The following is a 27,923-nucleotide window of genomic DNA, read 5'->3' as shown; positions in this document are numbered from 1 at the left end:
GTTAACCATTAAAATTGCATCATTCATACTAAATTGGGCTAAGTTGGGTATCAACTTGTTTCTAAAGGTCACATGGCATCCGTAGCAAATGGCAATTAAGTACCTATTATTTTATTTTCACCTGTTATTTCATGTGTTAATGACATCATTGAATAAATAACAAATGTTATATATTAATTACTTTATGCAATCTTTGCTATTGGAAATATCAAGGTGAGTTGAAGATCACTCTCGTAAAATGATACTAGGCCAGAGAACATTTTGTTTAGTATTACGCCGCAATTCACTACGCAAGTTTCAGAGATTGCTATGCAATTTTGAAACATTAAACAGTAATTGCTAATCAATTTTCAGTTGACTAGAAATATCGCTAATCAAGATTTTGAAAACAAAATATTCCCTGTGGGTGAACAGTCACATGCAGTTTCAAATAAAATTTATTGAAACAAGGCGATCGATTTGCCACTATCCTTCAGCTTTTCAGGGAAGTGTGGAGGGGAATGTGAGTAATCACTCGCCTTTCTTGGTGAAAACTGATATAGTGAGGCGAGATTGTAATTATTATGTACGCCTACCCATTGAATCTAGGTATACTCACGAGTTTGTATGGTATAAAATTATTTATATTGTTTATTGCAAACTTTGGAATGTCTTTATTCTGTTTTCATCCTTGGCAACCCAGTCAGTGTTTCTGCCAAAAAGATTTTTTTTGGGTATGGCGCTATGGAATTGAATGTAACCACAGTCAATATGGGGATATGGGGGGGCCTTCCCTAGAAAGAAAATGGGTTAAGTTTAGGGTTAGCGTTAAGAAAATAATACAGTAATGATAAGAGTAATTAATTTTGTCAAAAGGTTAACTTAAAAAAAAAAAAAAATATCTGTGAAAAAAATTGGGGTATGGCACTATACCCATTTTTCCCTCTGGCAGAACCTTGCCAGTTACTTTATTACTGCTGACAAATTTTTTTCTAACAATAATCCATCAACATTTTCCTAATGATACTACACTACGTTAAGTATTGTACAATATCTGAAGTTATTATTAATATATTTTTTTTAATTAATTTTCTATTGGTACTAAATACAATCTTTACATTTTTTGTGTGGAATGCTTTATTTCTTTTTGCTACCTTTCAAGTATTGATGTTATACATTTTGTTTGCAGCATCTTGGAAAAGGGTGAAGAGAATTGTGGTGAACTGATTGAAGCCCATAAAGAATGCATGAGAAAAATGGGTTTCAAGGTCTGACAGGTAACATTCCATTGAGTCACTGCAAAAAAGAAAGAAATAATGTAAAAGTAAACTGAAGTGTTTTAATACATATCCAGGGTTCTAATTTTACCATGGCAATGATAGCAAAAGCAGTTGCTGCCCTCCATATGTGCCCTTGGGGCCCTAAAAATCTGAAATTGTCATAGCCCAGTGGTAAAGCACTGGCTTGTTGCGCAATCAGTCTAAGATCCAATCCCTGTCAGTCCAGCTAGTGCACCATGACTGGTATATCAAAGGCATTGGTATGTGTTATCCTGTCTGTAAGACGGTGCATATAAAAGATCCCTTGCTACTAATGGAAAAATGTAGCAGGTTTTCTCTCAAAGACTATGTCAGAATTAGCAAAATTATGTTTGACATCAAATAGCCGATGATTAATAAATCAATGTGATCTAAATTGTATATGTAAAATAGTAAAATTATCATTGGCAATATGATAAAAGGCACCGTATCCAACAAAATACATAGGCTAGAGCCCAAGGCACTCAGGTGAAATCATTTTTGTTTTGAAAAAAAACGTAATAGAAAGTAAGTTACCTTCATGGTCTTCTTTTTATACGCCCCCGTCTATGATGGGTCGTATTATGGTATGGCATTGTCCATCTGTACATCTGTCTGTTAACTTTTTCTTGTCCGGATAATATCTTGCATACAGATTCATACAGGACATTCATACCTCACATGTAGAAACAATTTGGGATGGCGGTGTGTCGCATACTATTACTAGGTCACTGTGACCTACTTTTCATGGTCTACTGCACATAACAGTAAATCCTTGTCTGGACCATATCTTGCATACAGATGCATACAGGACCATCAAACCTCACAGGTAGGAACAACTTGGGATGGCGGTGTGTCGCGTACTATTATTAGGTCCCTGTGACCTATTTTTCAAGGTCTACTGCACATAACAGTAAATCCTTGTCTGGACCATATTTTGCATACAGATGCATAAAGGACCATCAAACCTGACATGTAGGAACAACTTGGGATGGCGGTGTGTCGCGTACTATTATTAGGTCACTGTATCCTACTTTTCAAAGTCTACGGCACATAACAGTAAATCCTTGTCCGGATCAGATCTTGTATACAGATGCATACAGGACCATCAAACCTCACTTGGCACATACAATTACTAGGTCACTGTGATACAAATAAATCAAATAATTTGTCTATACTCACTTGTCCTGTCCATAAAATGTAATTAGTCTTCCAGTATGCAAATTCAGCACCGACCATACATATGCTAATTTCTTGGCAGTTCTGTATTGTTAACATTACATACATAAACTGTTTCTCTGCCAATATAAATGTGTCACCAGAGTACCCATGCTAAACAAAATTTCCCTTTCTAATAAAGAATGATAGCTTCATTAATCAGACAGCACCTTCTATCTATAATGGATACAGTATCATCAGTAGTTGATCCAAATCAAACTCCTGACGGACGTATCATGTATTGGTACTCTTGTTAAAAAAAGTTTTCCTAGGTGCCATTTCATTTCAACTCATTTTAGTGCTTATATATCCAATTAAGGTTCAAGCGCACTGTCCTGGACACACACATCTCAGCTATCTGTGCTGTCTGTCCAGCACAGTGGGTTAGTTGTTAGTAGTTAATGAAAGAGAAGATGGTGTAATGGTCTTACACCTACCCACTAAGTTGTTAAAACTTGCTATGTGTGGGAGCCAGTACTGGGCTGCGAACCCAGTACCTACCAGCCTTATGTCCGATGGCTTAATCACGATGCCACTGAGGCTGGTGCCTATGGTGCCATAATTTCTGTTACTAAACTGAAGACAACACTATTGTGTCCAAAATCATTAAAATTTTACCCTTGCATATCCAGTACTAGAAACTAATACAGTAGTAGCGAAACTATTTGAATAAATAGGTCAAGTATAATATGGCCAGTTTAAAGTAGAATAATCGTAACAGTAAATCCTTGTCCGGATCAGATCTTGTATACAGATGCATACAGGACCATCAAACCTCACTTGGCACATACAATTACTAGGTCACTGTGATACAAATAAATCAAATAATTTGTCTATACTCACTTGTCCTGTCCATAAAATGTAATTAGTCTTCCAGTATGCAAATTCAGCACCGACCATACATATGCTAATTTCTTGGCAGTTCTGTATTGTTAACATTACATACATAAACTGTTTCTCTGCCAATATAAATGTGTCACCAGAGTACCCATGCTAAACAAAATTTCCCGTTCTAATAAAGAATGATAGCTTCATTAATCAGACAGCACCTTCTATCTATAATGGATACAGTATCATCAGTAGTTGATCCAAATCAAACTCCTGACGGACGTATCATGTATTGGTACTCTTGTTAAAAAAAGTTTTCCTAGGTGCCATTTCATTTCAACTCATTTTAGTGCTTATATATCCAATTAAGGTTCAAGCGCACTGTCCTGGACACACACATCTCAGCTATCTGTGCTGTCTGTCCAGCACAGTGGGTTAGTTGTTAGTAGTTAATGAAAGAGAAGATGGTGTAATGGTCTTACACCTACCCACTAAGTTGTTAAAACTTGCTATGGGTGGGAGCCAGTACTTGGCTGCGAACCCAGTACCTACCAGCCTTATGTCCGATGGCTTAATCACGATGCCACTGAGGCTGGTGCCTATGGTGCCATAATTTCTGTTACTAAACTGAAGACAACACTATTGTGTCCAAAATCATTAAAATTTTACCCTTGCATATCCAGTACTAGAAACTAATAGTAGCGAAACTATTTGAATAAATAGGTCAAGTATAATATGGCAAGTTTAAAGTAGAATAATCGTAATTATATTTTGCAATTTGTTGTATACGGGTCCATTCAACAATTACATAATACTGTAGGAGAGAAATGGGCACTCCTGAGATGTTGGATCGAACCACCTCGGTGGACCCAATCTCTGATCATTTTTGTTATCTGTTTTAACCAGTATATCAAAGACCATGGAAAAGTGGATATAAAAGATCTCTTGCTGTTAATGAAAAAATGTAGCACTTTTTCTCTAAAGACTACATGTTACCACATCCAATAACCTATGATTACCCAATAGCCGACACCCTATAGCCGATGTGTATTTTTGTGCTGGGGTGTCGTTAAGCATTCATTCATTCCAATAACCTATGATTAATAAATCAATCTGCTCTAGTGGTGTCATTAAACAAAACACGAAATGCATGGGGAAACTTTATGGGGGAAGGAGGGATGTGTTTATCATGAATAATATTTAAGTAAAATGCAGTCTTTCAGGTAGTACTAAACCAAATAACTTCCGGCTGGGTCAAAGTTGGAGGTGCACCCAAATTTTGATAGAGAAGTGAACACCACAAGTCCTGTGATTGGTTATAAATGTGAGTGTGTTGGTTGTAAAAAATAATAGTTTTATCTGGGTAAAAAAAATATGCAATTTTATTTCATCTAGTACCAATGTGTCAAGTAGCCTTGTGCTTGAAACATGTATGGGGTACCTGTGAAAAAAAGTACTCAAATTTTGTGCGGAACTAGGGTAGTCATAGACGCTACCCGTTATCTCAGAAACGAGCAGCTTGACCCCCAATTTTTTCTGATTCACTTTAAGTGTGAGGGATGGTAGTATTTATATCCGTGGCATTTGTCGGTTGATACGTTGCAGGTAGGAGTTTTAGCCACACATGTTACTATTGTCGTCTATGGGATTTGATTTGGTACTATACACCCTATAGCACATATTCAGTGCATAATAAAAAATATTATGATTTTGTCATTTTATTTAATTAAACTATACTGGTTAATTAATTAGCCATCACTCGACCATGCAAGTTCAGAATGACCTTGACCTTGATAATACTCTCTGTACATGGCTCTGAATGGAGTTTGAATCAAAGTTAGCACTGAAGAAAAGTTGGTTTTGGCCAATAATTCATACTGTATATATTTCAATAATTTCTTTTTACATGGTATTTGACTTGCCATATACAACTGCACTTAAATATGGTATTATATATAGGCAACCTGAACTAAGATTTTAATAGCAATTTATTTTTATATTAAAAATAGCATGTGCGAATAGTGGGTTAATGTCTTTAGTTTCCATTAACATTGTTAATTTTTTTATGTATGAAATTCTGAAAACTCAGATTTGTAAAGAACTTGATTTTTATTGTCATTTTGACATATTTATAGGGTGCTAAGTTATATTTTAGACAAATTTGTAGTTTTATGCAAAATTTAAAGTAAATTTGAAGAAAAACTTTACTAAAAATATAATTAAATTTGTTGTCACTAATGTGCCTTCTGTTCTTATTTGTACATAACAATAAGGTTGTTAAAAATATACTTAGATCTCCAGATCATTTTTTTTTCTTAATAATCACTTAGTTAGCTCTCATGAAAAGTATTTTGAGTTTATACTAGATTCAGAACCAATTTTTTCAGATTTGATTATCTGCCTTGGATTAAGTTGATAATTTATTTTATTGTTAAAGCTGTATTACCTAATGTTACTAGCTAAATAAAATGCTGGATTACAGATTGTAGGAATACATCTAATATACATATTGTATTCATCCGGATTAGAAAATAATGCAAGAAAACAGATGTTCGGGTAATTTTGTCATTCTAAAATAGGTTTTTTCAGTAATTAATCAAAAATAAATGTGTGAAAGCTGCATGATAATTCCAGATATCATAACTATTAAAACCTGCAACTACAGTAGGCTATAAATAAAATATAGTCAGGAATATTGGTGGCTGCCAATGGTTTTGATGGTTCATTATGAAAATCAGCATGGCCGATAGATTTGAAATTCCCACACCTGGTAACTTGAAGACACCCACACCCAGCATACAGGCTTTCCTCCCAACACTAATGTTCAGGACATCAAGTCATTACTTCATACAGGTACAGTCATGTTTGTGTTTCCTTCCTCAGACAGTGTATTTTTTTAATACTGATATTTCTTTGATATGCCTGTTAAGGTCTTCATAATCTAGGGGTCAATCAAGTGCATGTGTTTTAATGGAATTCTTTAAAGGGGTAGAGATATTCTATCTTTGTTGTCTCTACATATATACCTGAGTACACACACCCAACTGAAAGTAAATATCTTCAGGAGTTTTATTTTAAAACATTTTGTTGTTTAATATGACATATTGCATTTGTACAAAACTATATGCAATATATATGCTTTTTGAGGTGTACATTATATTAGGTTGCACTGTAGAAACAACAGTTTCAGTGAGGTTGTCAGTTTATGTCAGAATACACCAGACCCTGGTTGTCATAAAGACACATAGCTGGACACTTTTTGAAAAATGTATGTTATCAGTATAGGTAGTACTAAACCAAATAACTTCCGGCTGGGTCAAAGTTGGAGGTGCACCCAACTTTTGATAGAGAAGTGAACACCACAAGTCCTGTGATTGGTTATAAATGTGAGTGTGTTGGTTGTAAAAAAAACAATAGTTTTATCTGGGTAAAAAAAATATGCAATTTTATTTCATCTAGTACCAATGTGTCAAGTAGCCTTGTGCTTGAAACATGTATGGGTACCTGTGAAAAAAAGTACTCGAATTTTGTGCGGAACTAGGGTAGTCATAGACGTTACCCGTTATCTCAGAAACGAGCAGCTTGACCCCCAATTTTTTCTGATTCACTTTAAGTGTGAGGGGTGGTAGTATTTATATCTGTGGCGTTTATGTCGGTTGCTACGTTGCAGGTAGGAGTTTTAGCCACATATGTTACTATTGTCGTCTATGGGATTTGATTTGGTACTATACACCGTTCGTTGTTTTTTTGGTCTTTAAGATGATTTTATATCTACAGTATTGTTGGAAATAGAATAAAACTGATTTTCGTCGATTATTTCTTTCATATTAAACTGACAAGTAAATATTTTGCAAATACCCATTCAATGATACTTGACCTAATTTAGCATTTACTTGTTTGGGCTCTCATTGATGTACAAGGTAGTGTTTACTCTTGAAATTAAACTAAAGATGTCAGTAAACAGGTGATTTGTGACCTTTATTGGAACAGACTATAACACATTTTGATTGATATGTGTCAATTTCATTTACCCTTAAATAAACTTTTAATTTAAAACTGCAAGTTAACTGATTATTTTGAATTGCAGCATAAATTATTAATTATGACAAGCATATTTATGGAATATAAATTCGATATAAGTACATTAGAAATTTACACAATCTTGCAACAATTTAAAGGTGCTATATAATGCGAACTGTGATAAAGATTCTCCAATAAAAAATTATTTTCTACCAGTAGATGAAATTATTTCCTATAATCATTTATGGGCATATTGTTAAAGGTGTCTTTAAACACGTTAAATCAAAATTTTATTACAAAAAAAAGAAAAAAAGATTTGCAATAGCCGTCATTGGGCAACATTGAGATAGCACCTTTAATACCGGTATAATGGATCACTCATAATATGGTTCTTGGCAGTTTTGCTCAAAAGTTACTTAAAAATGACTACAAATATTTTGTTTTGGAGAGGGATGGGAGCAAACCATCATCAGAAACAGTCCCTCACATATTGTAACAGCCATGAAATTGACACATATTGACCAAAATTTGTTATAGTCTGTTCCAGTAAAGTGCACAAATCACCTGTTTACTGACATTTTTCTTTTAATTTCAAGAGTAAACACCACCTTGAACATCAATGAGCACCCAAACAAGTAACTGCTAAATTAGGTAGACTATCATTAAATAGATATTTACAAAATATTTACGTGTCAGTTTAATATGTAAGAACTAATCGACGAAAATCAGTTTTATTCTATTGCCGACAGTACTATAGTATCGCTATTTATTACCAAATAAAACAAACAAAATATTTGTGACAGGGAAATCGGGGGATGGTGTTGTTGGGGGTATTGATGAGTGTTTTAAAATTTTTAGATAGTGGAATGGCCTTAGCATTACAAAACGATACCAAAATGCCAATTTTGCATTACATAACCTTTTTGGTTCAATTAGAAGATGACATCTTTGTTATAATATTGGTTTATTTTTCTTTCAGCTGGTGACTGAATCAGCTGCTTGATGGACTGCTGCGCAAGTGTGATATGATATACTCACAACATCTACATATTATGTGCTATTGGACATTCTCTATGTCAAAACATTAACTCATGAAATACTACTGGGAATACTACTGGTTTTTAAACACCATGTTTAACTGTTTTCATTGTAATTAATTTAAGGGTTCTGTGAAAAAGATCTCCGTTAGTACAAATATTATCAAATTAATCATATTATGGCTTTAAAATCATATTCATCAACTTGCGTTTGTTTGAGGTTTCCTTTATTTCTTTACTGTTGCAGTATTCAGAATTATACATCAAAGTAAGCAGTACATTTCTTACCAGTTAGATAAATATATCTGTGTTTAAGGTGTGATAGATCAGTATATTTTGTCCTTTTCTTAACCTGCAGAATGTAGCCATGTATTTAAATATGTTTTATGTCTCAAGACTTTTATAAACATGCTGAGTGTTTCTATGTTGGTTTTTTACTTTTAGTTATAAAATTTAATATACATGTAGTTGGGTAGACAAGAAAAATAATCAGTCACTTGTATGTGTTGGAAACTAACCTAAACTGAGAGATACAACCGTCTCCAATGGTTTGCTGTTACAATTAAATTAGTATTTTCTTAACCAGTTTTCAATGATACACATATATGTGTTCATGCATATGTCTATTAACACACCTATAGATGGCGGAAGTAAAACAAAGTAGTTAAAAATGGCACATCTATCATAAATGTAAATAAAATAACTCTTAAAAACATAACTTAATGAGTTTATGCACAGCTTGGTAAACTAAAACACTTTATTAAGAAGAAAATAACTGTTGTAAATCTACATGTACACGTACGTCTTTGTGCTATTGGTTCGTTTTATCACACACAATATTTGATGTATAAATACATGTAGTAGAGATAAATATTTTATTATTACAAACTGAAACAATTGTGCATTCAAAAGTTACTTCAAGTATTTCTACCGATGCATTTAAAGCCACTAACCCACTAACCGTAGTATTTGAGGTAAATGCTCTTTTTGTGTTTTTCATTAAATGTATTTGGAGTTACCACAAATAACAAGATAACCAGAAAGGTACTGGATTTTCCGAAATTAATCATTTAAGCAGGAGGTTTAAGTAATGTGCAATTTAAGGCAAAACAGAACATACCTCAAATAGCTGAAAATAATGGACACTAATGGACACACAGCCTTTCATATTAATTTTCCATTATATTTATAAACTAAATTTTGTATATATTCTGAATAAATAATTTGATCTTATACCATACCCATAATATCCATGTTATAAACCCATTTAATATATTGCTTTATTAAGCTGGTTAATATATACGTATTGTGGTTAGTTGTAATTTGTTGACACGGCAATAAGATCTGTACATCTGAACGTAACATTTTGGTAAGAGTTGGTTAAAAAGTGTGTGACGTCAAACTACATTTCTGCCAATCATGGCGACTTCACATTTCCCATTAAGTCGACTTTATAAACTACTAAATATTGAATTGAAATGTTATTTTAAAAGTGTTGTAAGATAATTAGATTTCCTGCTTGTTTTGTTTTTTATATTTAAAATATCAACTCTACTCCGGCCAATATTTTCCACAGTAAAAAATACATTTTACTTTTGTGTATTTTTTTCCATTTTACACCTGTGTGTCATTTTCAACTGCTGTTGTCAACTTGTACCATGTTTACCAACTTTCACCTCCAGAATCTCAATAGATTTTCTTTGTTCAATCAAAATCTGGAATGGGTTTGTTTCGATTGTATTTGATGTGAAGAATATAAACACATAACAACCTCTTTGATGTGTAATATCACAAGTTTTACAGTAAACCAACTAGCAATAATCTGTTTCATGTCAAATGATTTATTGTTTATTCAGAGCCTTTTTAAACTTACCTAATTTAGGGGTTCGGATTGTGTCAATCTGGTCCTAATTCAAGAAGATGTATGACTGGAACTTCAGTGTCTTGTTGTGTGTTACTGGTCAGAGTATTTAACTGGACAAAGTTTTAAAAATGTAGTCCTGAATAATCCATGTTAAACTGAAACTTTATATTAAAAAATATTTAACACCCACTGTTTCTTTGTTTTTTCTTTCAATATTACAGTGAAACCCCACCTAACAACCACCCCAGCATTAAGACCACTTACCTAATTTAGGGGTTCGGATTGTGTCAATCTGGCCCTAATTCAAGATGATGTATGACTGGAACTTCAGTGTCTTGTTGTGTGTTACTGGTCAAAGAGTATTTAACTGGACAAAGTTTTAAAAATGTAGTCCTGAATAATCCGTTAAACTGAAACTTTATATTAAAAAATATTTAACACCCACTGTTTCTTTGTTTTTTCTTTCAATATTACAGTGAAACCCCACCTAACAACCACCCCAGTATTAAGACCACTTTTTTAAAGACCGGAACATTTCCTTATTTTATAGGTAAAACTATCCCGGTATTAAGACCACCTTGCTATTGCTGATTATAACCAGTAAAGTCATTTCCATTGTTTAGTGTATTTCAACCCTGTCAAAGTGACCATGATGGAAGTCATGTCAACAACTAACTTACATCATCAGCGATATGTACATCAGATATGACACAACACTGCCTCTTGTTCTCAACTTGCAAACTTCTTTTCAGCAACAGTATCATTCGAAAATCTTCCATAAAATTATAAATATTCAAAATGGGTAAGAAACAGAACTCTTTGAATTGATGTTGTTCTTCACTTGCCAAAGGCTCGCGAAGGACATCAATTCACTTGTGCAACATAAACGGTATTGCCTCTTAGCTCGTTGAGTATTCTCTAATGGAATATCGCTCCTCCATCAAGGTGACCGACTAATCCAATGCATAACAAAATAAGTGTTATTTAGAGAGGCAACATTAACAAAGGGAGTTTTTGTATTTTTAGTGTGTTGTATCAAAGCACTGAAAACCAAACATGAATGTCGTAGTCATACTATCACTATTTCGATACAATTTTATACGCAACATCGTTATTAAAAATGTCAAATTGCTCTTCCAGTCAACAATAGTCACATTTTTTATATAATTCGACTAATATTCAGTATTCATAAATTCATAATGACATTAGTTCGTAATGCTATTTTAGTACATATTCATTGGATTCCATTGTTAATAATTCAAATAAATGATATTTGCAATCTATTTCTCATGTTATAATTATATATAATTTGGAATCAACTTAAAATGATAATAACCCACTAATTAAACCACCCCAATAATAAGACCATATTTATTAAGTCCCATGGCTGGTCTTAATAGCGGGTTTTCACTGTACTTTAAATGAGCCATGTTGTTCATCTGTTCCAAGCTGATGAAAAAAAAAAGTTGTTTTGTTTATCGACACCACTAGATCACACTGATTTATTAATCATCGGATATTGGATGTCAAACATTTGGTAATTTTCACATAGAGTCTTAGAGAGGTAACCAGTTACATGTTTCCATTAGTGGTAAGGGATCTTTTATATGCACCAACCCACAGACAGGATAACACATGCCACGGCCTTTGATATACCAGTCGTGGTGCACTGGCTGGAATAAGAAATAGCTCACTGATGGGGATCGATCCCAAACAGACTGTCCATCAAGTGAGCGCTTTACCACTTGGCTCCGTTTAACTCTCCAAGCTGATGAAAGACAGGGTGACTATAAGCTGAAAAAATAACTCCTTTACTGTAATGGTTTTAAAAAACCCGAAAAGTACATTACCGGTACATCATGTACTTGAAATTTGCAGTTTGTCCATTTTAAAAATGCTTACAACTGGCTTTTGTGAGGTTAGATTTTAAAATTTGGTTATGCCTCATACTTATTACTTCCAAGAAACTTTCTTTTTAGCCCCGGTCATGTTACTATACTAATTTTAAAATAGTAAACAACATGAAAAACAACAACAGAGAACTTTATTTACAATATGTCTACACAGAATATACTGGTATATAAACATGGTGAAACATTATCACAGATTGCCAAACATAAAACATTAAGAATTAAAAAGCGAGTTTTCAATATGATATTAATACGTTTTGACCCAGTATTAATTACAAATAGAAATGTTTTTAAGAGTTGTGTCGTCTAATGGCAAAACCTTGTATCTCTCCTTTTTGTAAAACTAACTTACGTCTAAATTATTCTTCAATGGATTATTGCAAAGAGTAGTGCAATGTGTAAAACCAAATATGTTGGTAAAATCTTCATTATGATAAAGCCAGAACCCTACACCTCTACTAACCAATTCAATTTTCCTCTTTAAAATAATTTTTAAAATTTGCTTAAAATCACTTACAAAAAAGACAATGTTTAAGCAATAAATGTTGCTGCTGCAATATTAACCAGTCCTTAAGTGGGCACAACAACTATCTTTTTTTCAAAAAAAAATTAACAATTCAGTTAGTAGTTTTTGCCATTGGATGGCAGAGTACTTTTACTAATCTTGTGTTTTTCAGGTAACCTGTCACCATGATTCATATAAAAAGTTCAATTTAGTAAAAGGAGACACATTAAAACTTTATCTTAACAGCACATGCTTGCAGGAATTTTATACTCTGAATTTTTATTCACCACAGAGCTTTATCACCAGTCGAAGTATATTTATATTTGGCAGTATTTCCCAAACCACAAAACTTCTTTCTTTTCTTTTTGTCTGAATATGAATTGGAAAAAAAATAATAATTCCAATTTGAATGTCAAAATCCTTCATTTTAATGTTTTGCAAAGAAAGAAAGTTAATCACATGTATGCTTTGGAAGTGAGTGATTAAAACTTTTTATAAGTCCATACCATGGGCGTCGAGTCAGATTTCAGAAATAAAACCCTGCAATATCAAGACTGTTCACAATTGTCATTAAAAAATATGTACATAATGTCAATCAAAATGTGTTAATTTTGGTGTAGTAATGCAGCCTTGATGAGATTTTTTCCCTGAGGTGGTAGTGCTGATGGGAAGACAATGTCAAATTCTATTATCAAGTCTCCTTTCTCTGATGGGTTTGATGAAATAGGCATTCCTTCTTCTGGTACTACTTTCTTGTACCCAGGTCTGAAAAGAAAAAAATGTTTCAATACAGCTGTACACAATAAAACAAATCGCATGCATTAACCCAATGGATTCAAGATTGGTTTTCAAATGGCCTTAAATTAACAGAATTAATCTCCATTTTACACCAGGCTTTAAACATTATACCCTCTCCTATTTTTAAAAACTTAACCAAAGACTCTTATTTTTTTTACAATCACATTGCCATTATGCAAAATACAAGCATTTGTGGAAATGCCAAACTACATAAAATGTCCAAGGGGAGATAATTAATATGAAGGATGAATTCTGACTTGAAGATTACCATGGTATGTATTTTAGTCAATGGGTGTTGTTACTTTTTAAGTGTATTAAAAATCTTATTATAACTGTCATCCTGACAGCTGAATTTTACCAAATATTTACCAGAAATAAATGAACCAGTGTGAATGTATGCAGTGGGTACGTTTTATGTAAGAGTTTCCTAAACCATGCTACCCTCACTGTAAAGTATTAATTCAGATAGTCTTTTCAATCATTTTATTTATTATGTAAATGAATGAATAAATGAATATATGATTAACACCACTGCAACATGAAAAATGCATGAGCTATTGGGGGTCAAACAAAGTTATGTTGGCCCCCCCCCAAGAATCTCACTTTTTTTCTACTCCCAAAAAAATAGCATACATGTCTCAGGGTCTAATCCGTATAGTGTTTCATTTGTTTATAAAAAGTAGTGCCTCCCCAGGATTTTGATCAGGGTATGGCCCTGTATGTAACTATATACAGCCATTTGTTACTGGATATTCAAGATGCCTGCTGCTGTCTACCACAACTATGGTTCCTGATAGGACAAATGATATGCCGTTAATAGTAAGATATTATGATCATACACCTTCCAAAAATGTAACACATTTTTATATTTTATACAACAGAGATAAAAAACCTAAGGTTTTTCCACAACTTTTGAAGTTTGGTGCCATCAAAATTTTAAAATTTCACAATATTTTTCTAGATCCTACAAAGGTATTTGGATTTTTGTCAAAAGTCATTTTCTACTCTAAAATAAAAATTCTTCCCTATTTGGTTACCAAATATTTTGAAGCCAAAAAGAAACTGTTTTGTAAATTTGTCCCCCCTTATTTTAAATTTGTTTTTATCTTAAAAGTTTGTAACCATATGCTGCAACAAAACTCTGGAATTAAAAAATTTCATTCCTCAGATCCATAATGCTTGTGTGATAACTGTCCTTTGGAAGACATTTTTATTCTATTTAAACAACGTTTTTAGCATATTGATCCTTCATGTTGTGTGTTAAAGTCCTGGATAAGCCACTTCTATTCATTACTTAACTTGTGACAGATCTGTTTTTTACTTACTTGATGATGTCATTGATGGGGATGTGAAGGATGCGCTCGTCCAGTGTGTGAATATCCACCGTCCATCCAGTCAAAGCTTTGCCCAGCGGAACTTTTGCTGTGTGAATCAGGTTGATGCCCTCTCGACGGAAGCTGGGATGGGGTTTGTCTTTTACAATGAATACTATATCAGCTGAAAACAAAAAACATATCCGGTGTAAGAACATTTTGTTATGAATATACTTCATTCTGGTTATTTTAATTATACAATAAAACAAACCATATAAAGAAAATATAATAAATGGTAAAACCGATCCTCATTTTAAGAACACTTTTTTTTACACTATTATTTTGTTACTATTCTATCACAAATAAAAAATAAATTGTATATTAGATATATAAGATGGGTTTTTTAATATTCTATTCTTTGTCTTCTGTGTTACACTGGTAAATGATTCAATTCAAAACCAAGTTTAGTATGAGGTACTACATTACTATCAATACTATGGAGGCAGCATTTTCTAACATACTCCTTCATTGTTACTACAACCCATCCCATAGGCTCTATAGGACTAACACTTAACCTGTATTTACAGAAAACAAATAATGCTTAGATGGGGATGGGGGGGGGGGGGGGGGGGACACCAATTTTTTTTGTTAATTTTTGTCTTTCACTTTACAACACCCATCCCCAAGGTTTTTGCAGTTTTAAAATATGATAAAACTGAAGGCTGAATATTTTGCAGAATTTAATTTGAAGGATTGCTAATGGAAAGTGGACTGCTTATATTTAAGACGATTTCTTCTTGTTAACATTATTTATACCTGGGACATTGTTAGGTCCTTGGTCTCCTTCTTCTGGGAATGTGATTCTTGTTCCAGGTTTCCAGCCTTTCTTTACAGTGATTGTTAGGATTTTGTCACGAATGCTCGATGTATGGCCATCCTCATTCATAACCTGCACAATGAAACAAATAATAATCACACTCCATATACACACACAAATTACTTATGGGTACGTGTTTTGTGTGAAACAAATAAACAGACACATCTTTCTAAACAGTATTCTAAAAACAATGTAAATTATATTAATTCTTAGCTTTTTTCACATTAATCACACTAGATTAAAAAAAGCAAAAACACAAAATGTAACAAAACTGTTTTGTTCTTCTATATCCTGAAGGATAGTTATAGCTATAAATATAAACATTTGAATTATCAATTAACAGATATGCTTGAACCTTCTATAAAGTGTCAAAATGTTTTTAATTCATGGTTTATTTTATATCTGGTGTTTGCCTTATTATCCATGACTACCAATCCTAAGATGATTGGTACATATCAAACTGCACTTAAAGATGACAATGTCTAAATACTTACCCTCCTGGATATTTTCATTTTCTTTGTACATCCATGGAATACCTCTTCTAGTGACAAGTACAGATCTCTTTCTATTGGAGGATCTTGTTTCTTGCTACCACGGCCTTGCAAACCTCCGAAACCCATGCTCAAGTCTCCATCAACACGGTCATAAAATTCTGCAGATTCAAAATCAAAAGCAGGATGAAAAAACAAGCTACTTTCCATATTATTGTTAGTGCTTCTCAAAGATTAAACTGAATTTACTCAGATTGTTTGGTTAGAAACTGTAAAACAAATATCTACTTTCTTGGTTATTCAAGCAATGTATAAATGTCTTGACGCCAATGAATCTTTCCACAACAACTGAAAAACAGAGCAAGTTAATCTATGTAAAGCCGTGAGTTAATTAAACATTAATGCCACATCTGGCATGGCTGTTTATTTCAGTGTGATTTATGCAGACCTCAGACTAAATACCAAGGTTAAATATTTAATTTCAATCAGTCTCTTTGATAGCCAACAGTCTTCACAGTTACCAAAGAAATCAATACAAAGCATATTTTCATTACAAATTAGGAAAAAAATTAAGCCGCTAGAAATGAGTGCAACAAACACTGACCCTTCTTTTGATCCCCTCCACCCCCCACCTCAACTTCTTACTGGAATAAAGTTTGTTTTAACAATCCCACTAGAGCAAATTGATTTATTAATCATCCACTATTGGATGTCAAACATATGGTAATTCTGACATACAGTCTTAGAGTGAAAACCTGCTACATTTTTCCATTAGTAGGGATCTTCAGTGTTCGAGATTAAAATTTTTAGGCAGTATCCCAGTTGGATACTAACATTTCAAAATACTGAGTTCTTGAAGTCTGGTATCCAAAATTAAATTCTGGTATCCCCGGGATATCAGGATACCGTTAATCTCGAAACCTGATCTTTTATATGTACCATCTCACAGACAGGATAGCACACACCCACGGTTAGCTCTGGCATTCACCAAATTCACCAATTATGAATTTTAAAAGTAATTGGCAAATTTTACTTAAATTTATCAAAATAATTTCATATAATAATTGACATTTTGTTACAAAATAACTGGCTTATCATCATTTTCGAAGTTCAATAGATAATTTGGTGAACATTTCTAATAACCCAGAGTTAGCACTGCATACCATGGCCTTTGTGGTGGTGCACTGGCTGGAACGAGGCAAGTTCTTTACCAATGGGCTAAGCCCCGACACTCTTAACAGACACTGAGAAACTATTCGTTCTACTTCTCTGCCCAGCACATCATAGGGCAGTATTGTTATGAGATGTTCGAACAAAGACGTCTTCTACTTTCAGTTGCTAGACCTCCTACTTAATGACACTGTCCCTTGTGAAATATTTTTGCTAGTATATAAATTATAACTGTCCTAGGATATTGTAACCATTATAACATGTATTGTTTTTTCTTTTCTTGATACTGATATTATTGTTCGTCTGTATAATTCATATACGGAAATAAATGATTGAATTGAATCGGCAGATGGTTAAATACTGAATATATAGTAGGAATGGATCAGCATAACAATATACAGGGACACCTCTCTAAACCGGACACCCTTGGGACCAAGTAAAATGTCCAGTATTAAGAGGTATCCTGTTTAGGGAGGTTAAGTTCTATATTGATTTTTAAAAAAGGACTGTGAAAAATGTCCGGTTTAGGGGAATTCCGGTTTACACAGGGTCCGGTTTTGAGAGGTTTCACTGTAGCAGCAAAATACATCTCTGATCATCACTATAGTAGTTCTAAGATTATTTGTGTTGTAAATCAACACCCTTGTTTTCTAACCTTGAAATGGGTTGTCTCCTCCAAAGAAGTCTCTGAAGACCTTGTCACAGTTGCCGTGGAAAGTGTAACCTTGAGTCCACGCACCAGCGTGTCCACTGCCTGGTGGGACGCCATTTTTCAGACCTTCTTCTCCAAACTGGTCGTACGTTGCTCTTTTCCTAGCTGATAAAACAAATTACATGTAATAGGTCCTCTATGTTAAAGGATCATGCAGATCCTACATGTCAGCATTTGAAATAAGCACTTGTTCATTTGTCCTAAGGTCTCACTACACAGATGTCATCTGCCATTGAAATCCATGTTAAATTGCCCAACTTGAAATGAAGATTGCATACACCAATCGCAAAAATACATTATATAAGCATTTATTTTCATTCCAAAATTAAGAACATTTCCATCTCAGTTTTTGACTATATGACCGCATCTGGCTGTAGTACTGGTCCAAAGAGGTGGTTCATTAATCGATTCACTCCGGCTGTCTCTTGCCCTATACACCCATGTCCCAAAAAGTCAATGCACGATATTACAAAATAACAAGGGCAAAATACAGCCAGAAGGCTTATCATTAAATATACATATTGTTTTAATTCTTCTCCCAATTCCTAGAAGTGAATATGTGAACCATGTGTCACAATTAGGAATTATAGTGGACCGTGATGAATGAACTCTCACCCAGAAGTGAACTGTGTAGTGGAACCTAACAAGTGAAAATCTGCCTGGACAGTCAGAATGTATTTCAATGGTTATTTGGTAGACAAATAAACATTTACAGAGCCGTTTCATTCTGAGCATCGAAACACCTCTTCCTTATACATGAACAAAATAAACCACTTATTTGGAAGTAAAAATATTACTGAACAGGTAGATTTCTAGATGTACTTGTCCAGTTGACTAGTGAAAAATTCTCTTTATTTCTATTACTGGTATTATTGGTGAAGTCTAAAATCTTTCTTGGAAGACACTGTAGAATATCCCCATGTGCAGTGAATAAAATAATTAATAAATTAATGCTTATTATGACACCCCAGCACAAAACTAAATTGGCATTGGGTAAGAAACCAGAAACAATATTCAGTAATACTTAATTTACAACCTTCTGAAGTATAATTTAGTGTTTTGAAGTACAGGTTTTAATGGTGAAGTAAAAAAAAAAAAGCCTCTAGAAGACAATGAAGGAAGGAAATGTTTTATTTAATGACGCACTCAACACATTTTATTTACGTTATATGGCGTCGGACATATGGTGAAGGACCACACAGATATTGAGGGATGAAACCCGCTGTTGCCACTTCATGACCTATTCTTTTTGATTAGCAGCAAAGGATCTTTTATATACACCATCCCATAGACAGGATAGCACATACAATGGCCTGTGATGTACTAGTCGTGGTGCACTGGCTGGAGTGAGAAATAGCCTAATGAGCCCACTAATGGGGATCGATCCCAAACTGACTCCGCATCAGGTGAGCGCTTTACCACTGGGCTACGTCCCGCCCTGTTTTAAAGGTGAAGTCCAAACAAAGTCCCTAGAAGACAATGCTTACAGAAGATCACTAGTATCCACATTCTATTATTACTGTACAAAACAGTTCTTTACTAAATTAAAAAATAAATAGATCTGAAATAGAAATGAGCAAAACATGTTAGGGGAAACTAAAAATTAATATTAAATATTACTATTAACTACCGTATGTTATTCTGACTGCAGTGCTTGAAATAGGGGCCTGCGAAAAGTTAAAAGCAGTCCATTTTTAGACCTAGCCTGTGAAATAGAAATTCACCTGCTAAAACTACTGCAGTGTCACAGGTCATTTTTCAATAAACAGATGTATGTATGATTATGTCTGTTAGTTAGCTTGTGAATCTGTTATATTTTAATTCCAACTCTAAAATATACATATACAAAAAATTCCATAGTATTGATAACAATGTAGTACCACATACTAAACTTGCTTTTGAATTGAATCATTTAACAGTGGAACACAGAAGACAAAGAATAGAATATTGAAAAAAAGTCTTATTTCCAACAGGCTATATTTTTTCTTAACAAGACATAATATTTTATTTCAATCACTCTGCTATTATATATTAAAAAACATAACAGCAGGCAATATTTTACTCCTATTTCGAACCCTGGTCTGCTATTTATTTGTATGGCCTGCTGTCAAACAAAGTGAAACTCACGGTCTGATAAAACATCATAGGCCTCTGCAACCTGTTTAAATTTGTCTGCTGCCTCTTGATCATCTGGGTTCTTCTGAGGGTGAAACTTCAAACCCAACTTCCTGAAACTATACAATCACAACAATTCAAATAGAATTAATTTTTTATATAATATGTTTGACAAAAGGTACTTTTTATTTCTTACATCTTTTAAAATTTAAACAATATTTTGTCCAGAATTATGAAAAATAAAACCATACCGACATATAAACAACATTGTCTGCTCGTTATAGAATTTTGACAGGAGTTAAGGTTAGTAGACCAGTTTTTATTTTAATGTGGCAAAGCATTGTAATAATACAGCTAATTTTGAATTTGAATGACGTCAGTATTCAAATGACAAGTGAAATTACAGCAAAATATGCTATATTTATTGTGTACGAAGCCAAAACATGGGTGCAAAGAATTACTGTTGACGACCTTTATACAAACTTTTTAACTACAAACTTTAGGTAGAATTTTAATAAATGTTTAGCTATTTAATTTTACATAAAATCAGCTTGTTTGAAAATTGCCCCAAATTATCACAACCAACTTTTGTCACAAGGAAAACCTGGTGTATGAATACCAAGCCGTATTACAGCTAAACCCATTGCACTGCTGGTGACAAACCAATTGTCATTTTTAAAAGTAACTCCTTGGCTATCACTAAGCTTAAGAATTTACTTTCTATTCCAAATAATTAGTAGCCTTCAAACATGGATCTGTGCAAAACCAAAAAGCGAACTCTTTGCACGACTGGTACACAAGGGAGCTAACTGTATGCTGCTACCTTAAGGTCGATGACAGACTTTTCGCACCCTTGTTTTGGCTTCGTACACAATAAATAAAATATATCCAACAGTAATTTTTGTATAGGATATATTTGACAAAAGGTACTTTTTATTTTTTTCATCTTTTAAAACTTAAACTTAATATTTTTTGCAGAATTATGAAAAATAAAAACATACTGACCTGTAAACAGCACTGGCTGCTTGTTATAGAATTTTGACAGAGGTCACGGTTAGTAGACCAGTTTTATTTTAATGTGGCGAACCACTGTAATAAAATAGCTAATTATAAATTTGAATGATGTCAGTATTCAAATGACGTCACTTTGCATCTCCTTACAATAACCATAAACCATGTTCATGATGTTTGTTTTCAGAATGCTGGAAACATTCCAATTGATGCAAAATTGCTATTGAATTTTTTTATTTGATTTTTTTGTTTGAACATTACTAATGCAAATGAATGTGTTTGAAGAAAATCTGTGATTTAAAAATTATACCTTTTATAAAATATGGATTTCAAGTGAAATTATGGAAAGATATGTTATATTTATTGTGTACAAAGCCAAAACAAGGGTGTGAAGAGTGACTTATAGTCTGTCACATCATTCTTTTAAAATGTTTTTTTGTAAATAATTTCAGTTTGGTGTGACGTAAGAAGAAAAGTAAAAATGTTTTAGAAATAACAAAGGAATACAATTTGTTTGTGCAATTTACAAATCAATCAGCTTGGAAATAAATAATTTGTGGTAAATTACATGTAGTATGAAAAAAAATGTGATCCCTGTGGGATGGACAATAGTAAATAATGCTGTTTATATCCAAATTTGGACCAACATTTCATAAATTGTACATATATATACAGAACTTTTTAAATTTTTTATTTACAAAACACTTTTCATTTTCTTTTTACATTAACATGGTTAACTTAATGACAGTGTCTAAACACTACAGTGTATCAGCGCGTCCGGTGATTCGGCACACTTGGTATTTTGCTTAAGTATGCTAAGGAAGTTGTCATGTTGTCAGTGTTTTTAATGAATTACAGTTCAATTCCTTTTTCAATGGTTAATTAGGTATCAACATATTTATTGTTAACAGTGCAATTACAAATCATTAGAATTATCAATAATTATATCATAATTTCAAAATAAATCATTTACCTGCTTTCATGTATTATATTACAAAAGCGAAGTAGGTCAGCCTTATTGATATTAAGAATGTTAAAACCAGTCTAAAATTACCTTTCCCGCATTTTTAAAATTGTAGTAAACAGTATAATTATTTGTTCGGTTATTTTTATTTAAACTGAAATGGAAAACAGACAAATGCAAACAAACATTTTGCACCTTAATTGACAGTCATTCCAGTTAAAAATTGTCACATTGTTACAAAAAATAAAAGCGAAATAAAATCCAGAGAAAAATATCCATATAGGCATCTTAGCTATGCATGACAATGAACATGTATGCATCTGCAGTACTGTGTCACTCAAGAAAATGATTCTGTAACTGATCATGAGATGGGTCATGTGTGATCGTCCATTTTCATAGTAATATTTTTAACAAGACAAAACAAAGAGCTAAAATAATCCTGGGACAATAGTGTAGCATTTATGGGCTACAGTCATGGGCGGTTTATAAATATAGTGGGGTCACCAACCCATATCTACTGCGCCGAATCGCCGGACATGCAAATCATTTTGGATACATGGGGGTGCCTATATTTATGCACAATTTTAAAATGTTTATTTACTACAGACATAAAACAATGTGTAGTGTATTTCAGATTATGTACAGCTTCATTGGTGAGAGACACATTTTATTAAGTATTTCAGTGTTCACATAGAAAATGGTCTTTGAATGCTTAGGTGAGCCGATACACCAGACAGCACTGTATTTTTCTAATTGTCTGAAAATCAGAAATAACGATAATAGATAAACTAAGTTTATATATTCATAAAAGTTCGTTTTACATATTTCACTTACTGTCTTTTGATATCAGCATCGGTTGCACTGCGGTTAAGTTGCAAAATACTGTAATAATCGACTCCCATTTTAACCGATGTCCCAAATGTAATGCTTTCCTCTATCAATAGATTGTTTGTACACTAACAAAATGGAGAAATGCTTAGCAACAACTTTGTTGGGGTAACTTAGCCGCCAATAGTAACAATATCCGAACTGAATCCGTTAAAACAGTAACTAAAATAACAAACAGCTATTAATCAATTAAAATATAAAGCATTAAATATTTGACTTTTAAATATTTTGTGACTTTAATATAAAAATAAAAGTACGAATATTTGGTGTTAAAAATGGGACTGGATAGAGTCCTCGGCAACAGCTCCAAACAATATGTCTGCCGCAATGGAAAATTGTGCATTGCATCTGCCTTTCTTTAAGTGCTAAAAATTAAACTACACAGGATAAGACCATGGAAGGCGATACATTGGGTGTGCGAGTACTGCCACCTGTTTTGGAATTTTTTGATACAGAACCAAATAAAGTGTACCATCTGAATGTCACTGTTACAAATGTTGCCAAAGACAGCAAAAAGATTCGTTATTATAAATCAAAGTGTGAGGTAGGTAACATGTAATGATCATGTATTGATCTATTTAAGTTTAGATACATTGTAAAAACACAACAATATTAGTTATATTTAAAATTTATAAAGTAGAAGATTTTAGTTTTAATTAATTTTAAAAATGGGAAACCAACACTCATTTGATGTAAACAAACCAAATATACAACCTGTCAGCCGTGTCCGGTATATCGGTGCATCCGGTGATTCGGCGCACTTGGTATTTTGCTCACGTATGCCTAGGAAGTTGTCATGTTGTCTGTGTTTTTAACGAATTAAAGTTCAATTTCTCTGTCAATGGTTAATAAAGTATCAACATATTTATTGTTAAGGGTGCAATTAAAAAAAAATATTTAGAATTATCAATAATTATATCATAAATTCAAAATAAATCATTCACCTGTTTTCGTGTATATAAACGCGAAGTAGGTCAGCCTTATTGATATTAAGAATGTTAAAACCAGTCTGAAAACACCTTTCCAGCATTTTTAAAATTATAGTAAACAGTATAAATGTAATTATTTTTGTTTGGTTATTTTTATTTAAACTGAAAAGGAAAACACAGACAAATGCAAACAAAACGACAATTTTACACCATTCCAGTTCACAATTGTTACATTGGTATAAAAAAAAAAAAAAAAAGTGAAATAAGATCCACGTGTGTGCACAATCTACCCAAAAAAAATAAAATCCATGTAGGCATCTTAGCCATGCATGACACTCAAACATGTATGCATCTGTAGTAGTGTCCCTGCACGTGCTGTAACCTCACCGTGGTGCAGGGGTGTAACATTTTCTTTGAGAATGGCCAATACAGCACAAAATTGAAGTTTTAAGTAAAATTCAGTATCTATATGTGATATTTGTGTTTTTGCACAGTTCTTTACACTGTTTTTGTTTAAATCTTGAATTTTTATATTGATGTTGATCATCACTTTATTTATTTGCATTACCATAGTTTGACACCCAATAGCCGATGTATTTTCTCGTGCTGGGGTGTCGTTAAACATTCATTCATTCATTCTGTAGTAGTGTTCCACTCAAGAAAACGATTCCGAAACTGATCATGAGATGGGTCATGTGTGATCGTTCATTTTCATAGTAATATTTTTAACAAGACAACAAAAAAAAGTACTAAAATAATTCTGGGACAGTAGTGTAGCGTTTATGTGCTAAAAGTGAAGTCATGGGCGGTCTATAAATAGCGGGGTCAACGATCCACATCTACTGCGCCGAATCACCAGACATGCAAATTGTTTTGGATACAAGAGGGTGCCTATATTTATGCACCATTTTAAAATGTTTATTTACTACAGACATAAAACAGTTTGTAGTGTATTTCAGATTATGCACTGCTTCATTGGTGAGAGTCACATTTTATTAAGTATTTCACAGTGTTCACTTAGAAAATGGTTCTTGAATGCTTAGGTGCGCCGATACACTGGACAGCACTGTAGTCTATCTGATTTAAATTAGGAACACATGATTGTTCATCAATAGTGCATAAGGCATACATGGAATCATATTATTCTAATAACTCATCAGATTTAAACTGGACATTTTATATAAAAATTATGTGGATCAATTTTGGCTTTAGACTAAAGTTTAGTCAAATATGGGACAGTCAAGGCTCTTAAATTTATACCCTCACAGAGATACACGTAAGTTGAAACAAGAACTCAAGTCGAAATATATAAAATTCTGGTCAGATACTATTCAAAACAATGATTCTAAAGTCAGAACATACAGTCTATTTAAATCAGAGTTGAAATAAGAAAGCTACCTACTCTGCATACCAAACTTCGAACAATGTAGATAATTTACTAAAATGAGAATTAGTGCACACAATCTTCATATTGAACTTCGAAAATTCAGTAAACCTAAAAAATTAATTGAACAGAGGACTTAATATTAACATTTATTAACGGCTGTATTTCTAAACATAAAGTTCTTGTTCCAGCTATCAGTGGGGCAGTAATTTAATTTAATTATGTCCAAGTACTTTGACCGTTTTATTTTTATAATATACTTTATTATTATATAGTCATTTTATTCCTATAAATATAGTAAAAAATTTGTGTCTCTGTCTAGCTTGTACAGTAATATTATTATTATTAATTGTTGTTGTTGTTGTTGTTGTTGTTGTTATTGATGTTGTATGGGTTTTTTTATCTGTTTGCTGCCACCAGTTTGGTTGGTATTGTGCATTAAATTGAATTGAAATTAAATTGTTGATTATATTTTTGTTTTTTTAATTGGTAGTTGTTGTTTTTTATGTCTGTCCTTATGAAGTAAAATCCGTATGCATATTATACCTCTTATCAAAATTAGTAGGCGGGATTTAGCTCAGTCAGTTGAGCCTAGCTTGAGGCGCTTGCATCGCAGGATCGAACCATCTCAGTGGATCTGTTCAGCTGATTGGTTTTTTTCTCATTCCAACCAGTCCATATTTTCACATATCATTTAGCTTAACCCATTATGTTTGATTGTTGATTTATTAATCATTGGCTATTGGATATCAATAACCCATGTGACTAAAATTTAATGTGAAAAAAAAATTAAAAAGTTAAAACAGAACTAAACTTGCACAAACAACATGCAAACAAAACAATCATGCATGTAATTTTCAGATGCCTGACTGTACATATATTATTTCAGTTTTACTTTTGAATTAAAAAAATAAATTAGTATTTTACTTCGAAAGTAAATTGCATATATACTTATTTCAATTTGTTTTGTTTTTTTATTTAGAATTTTACTTTGAAAGTGAAAAATCCAGAAATTCCAGTAGCACCAGGACTAGGTGTTTCAGCTGTAATTGAATTTAGAACCACAGAAGATCGAGAAATAAAGGCCAAGATTCAAGTTACTGTCAATGAAGATGTTCTTGAAATACCACTACATGCGTAAGACATCATTTTATCATTGTGCAGAAATGTTCATTATATCAGCGTCTTTACGTTTGAGCCTTGAAGTTTTATGATCCAACTTATCTTTCATATTTAGTTAAACCTTTCAAAACCAGACCCACTGTAAACCAGAATTCCCTGAAAACCGGATGTTTTTCATGGTCCCTTTTTAAATATATGTACAGAAGAGAACCTCTCTAAACCAGATACCTCTTAAAATCAGACCTTTTACTTGGTTCTGAGGGTGTCTGGTTTAGAGGAGTTTCACTGTATATCCAGTGAAGTTTTAAGCATTTTTTTTTCTGGGCACATAGAACAGCAGATATTAATGTTTGAGTATGAGAGGTGAAACCCATCAGTACAATTATTTAGTCAATATTGCTACAACATTTGTTTACCTCTAATGCCAAAAATTATTAGTAATTACTTATTCTTTTAAAGTTGTATCTACAGCAAACTACATAATTTTGTGAAATCATATAATTGCATATTTCCTCTCTTTTCTGTCATTAGAATTTGATATTTATTCCTAATCATTATTGTGTTTTATTTGCAGTTACCCATCACGGGCAGTCCTAAAATTGGCTGAAATTGTTGATTTTGGAAGTGCTGTTGCAAACTGTAAAGTCATTGCAAAAGAAATAGTACTGTACAATGAGGGATCAAAATCAGGAGAGTTTGAACTCAAGTATGTTGGTTCCAAACCAATCACAATCAATCCAAACAGTGGAAGCATACCACCGAAAAGCCACAAAAGAATCAAGGTAATTGCTGTATTGATTTAATATGCCAGTGAAAGCAACAGACAAGATTGTAATTATAGCAAGATGGTATTCTGTTGGAACAACATTGCTAAAAAAAAAAGAACTCATGAATATTGCCCTAATTCACTTTATATTTTTCATAATTGCTTCTTATTTTTTTTTTTTTTTTTTTTTTTCAATATTACAGTCAAACTTTGATAAATAAAACTTAGGAATGGGGACAACAAAATAGTTTCAGGGAGTTTGAATTTTTGAAATTCGTATACCACACCTTAAAATTGAAACTATTGCAGATGGATTATTTCATTTTATTTGCAAGAAACGTGCTGCACTTCCTCATCCCAAACTCAAAGTTTGCATTTCCATTTGAAAGGTGAATTAATATAAAACTGGCAGTTCATCCCACCCCGAGCCACTGGCATCTTCCGACACCATGGGGTGGGATTTAGCTCAGTCGGTTGAAGTGCTTTTGTCGCAGGATCGAACCACCTCAGTGGATCCATTCAACTGATTTGTTTTTTTTCTTTTTCCAACCAGTGCACCACAATTGGTCAACGGTCATGGTATGTAAATATAAAAGATCCCTAGTTGCATTAGGAAAAATGTAGTGGGTTTCCTCTAATGACTACGAGTTAGAATTACCAAATGTTTGACTTCCAATAGCCAATGATTAATCAATCAGTATGCTCTAGTGGTGTTGTTAAACAA

General features: G+C 33.0%; 2 protein-coding genes across 2 annotated transcripts in view; one reads left to right on the top strand and one right to left on the bottom strand.

The window, feature by feature from the left end:
• Window positions 1-12,274: 12,274 nt before the first annotated feature.
• Window positions 12,275-23,101, bottom strand: LOC121370534 (dnaJ homolog subfamily B member 13-like). The gene is made up of 7 exons (XM_041495835.1): window positions 22,945-23,101; window positions 20,148-20,254; window positions 17,964-18,125; window positions 16,142-16,299; window positions 15,587-15,719; window positions 14,783-14,954; window positions 12,275-13,424 (listed from the first exon to the last, which is right to left on the bottom strand). The coding sequence occupies exons 1-7, from the start codon at window positions 23,010-23,012 to the stop codon at window positions 13,265-13,267; spliced, it is 960 nt and encodes a 319-aa protein (XP_041351769.1). The 5' UTR covers window positions 23,013-23,101; the 3' UTR covers window positions 12,275-13,264.
• Window positions 23,102-23,181: 80 nt separating this feature from the next.
• The window catches only part of LOC121370533 (cilia- and flagella-associated protein 47-like), an 86,086-nt gene continuing 81,344 nt past the window's right edge, over window positions 23,182-27,923 (top strand). Inside the window, exons 1-3 of the mRNA XM_041495834.1 lie at window positions 23,182-23,542; window positions 26,294-26,448; window positions 27,008-27,215. Of these exons, the coding sequence (XP_041351768.1) occupies window positions 23,393-23,542; window positions 26,294-26,448; window positions 27,008-27,215 (513 nt within the window). The 5' untranslated portion in view covers window positions 23,182-23,392. The remainder of the gene's footprint in view (window positions 23,543-26,293; window positions 26,449-27,007; window positions 27,216-27,923) is intronic.

The sequence above is a fragment of the Gigantopelta aegis genome, chromosome 4 (genome assembly GCF_016097555.1).
Source record: "Gigantopelta aegis isolate Gae_Host chromosome 4, Gae_host_genome, whole genome shotgun sequence".
NCBI classification, from domain to species: Eukaryota; Metazoa; Mollusca; class Gastropoda; order Neomphalida; family Peltospiridae; genus Gigantopelta; species Gigantopelta aegis.
Note: the sequence above shows the minus strand (reverse complement) of the source record. Positions and strands in the feature narration are given on the sequence as shown.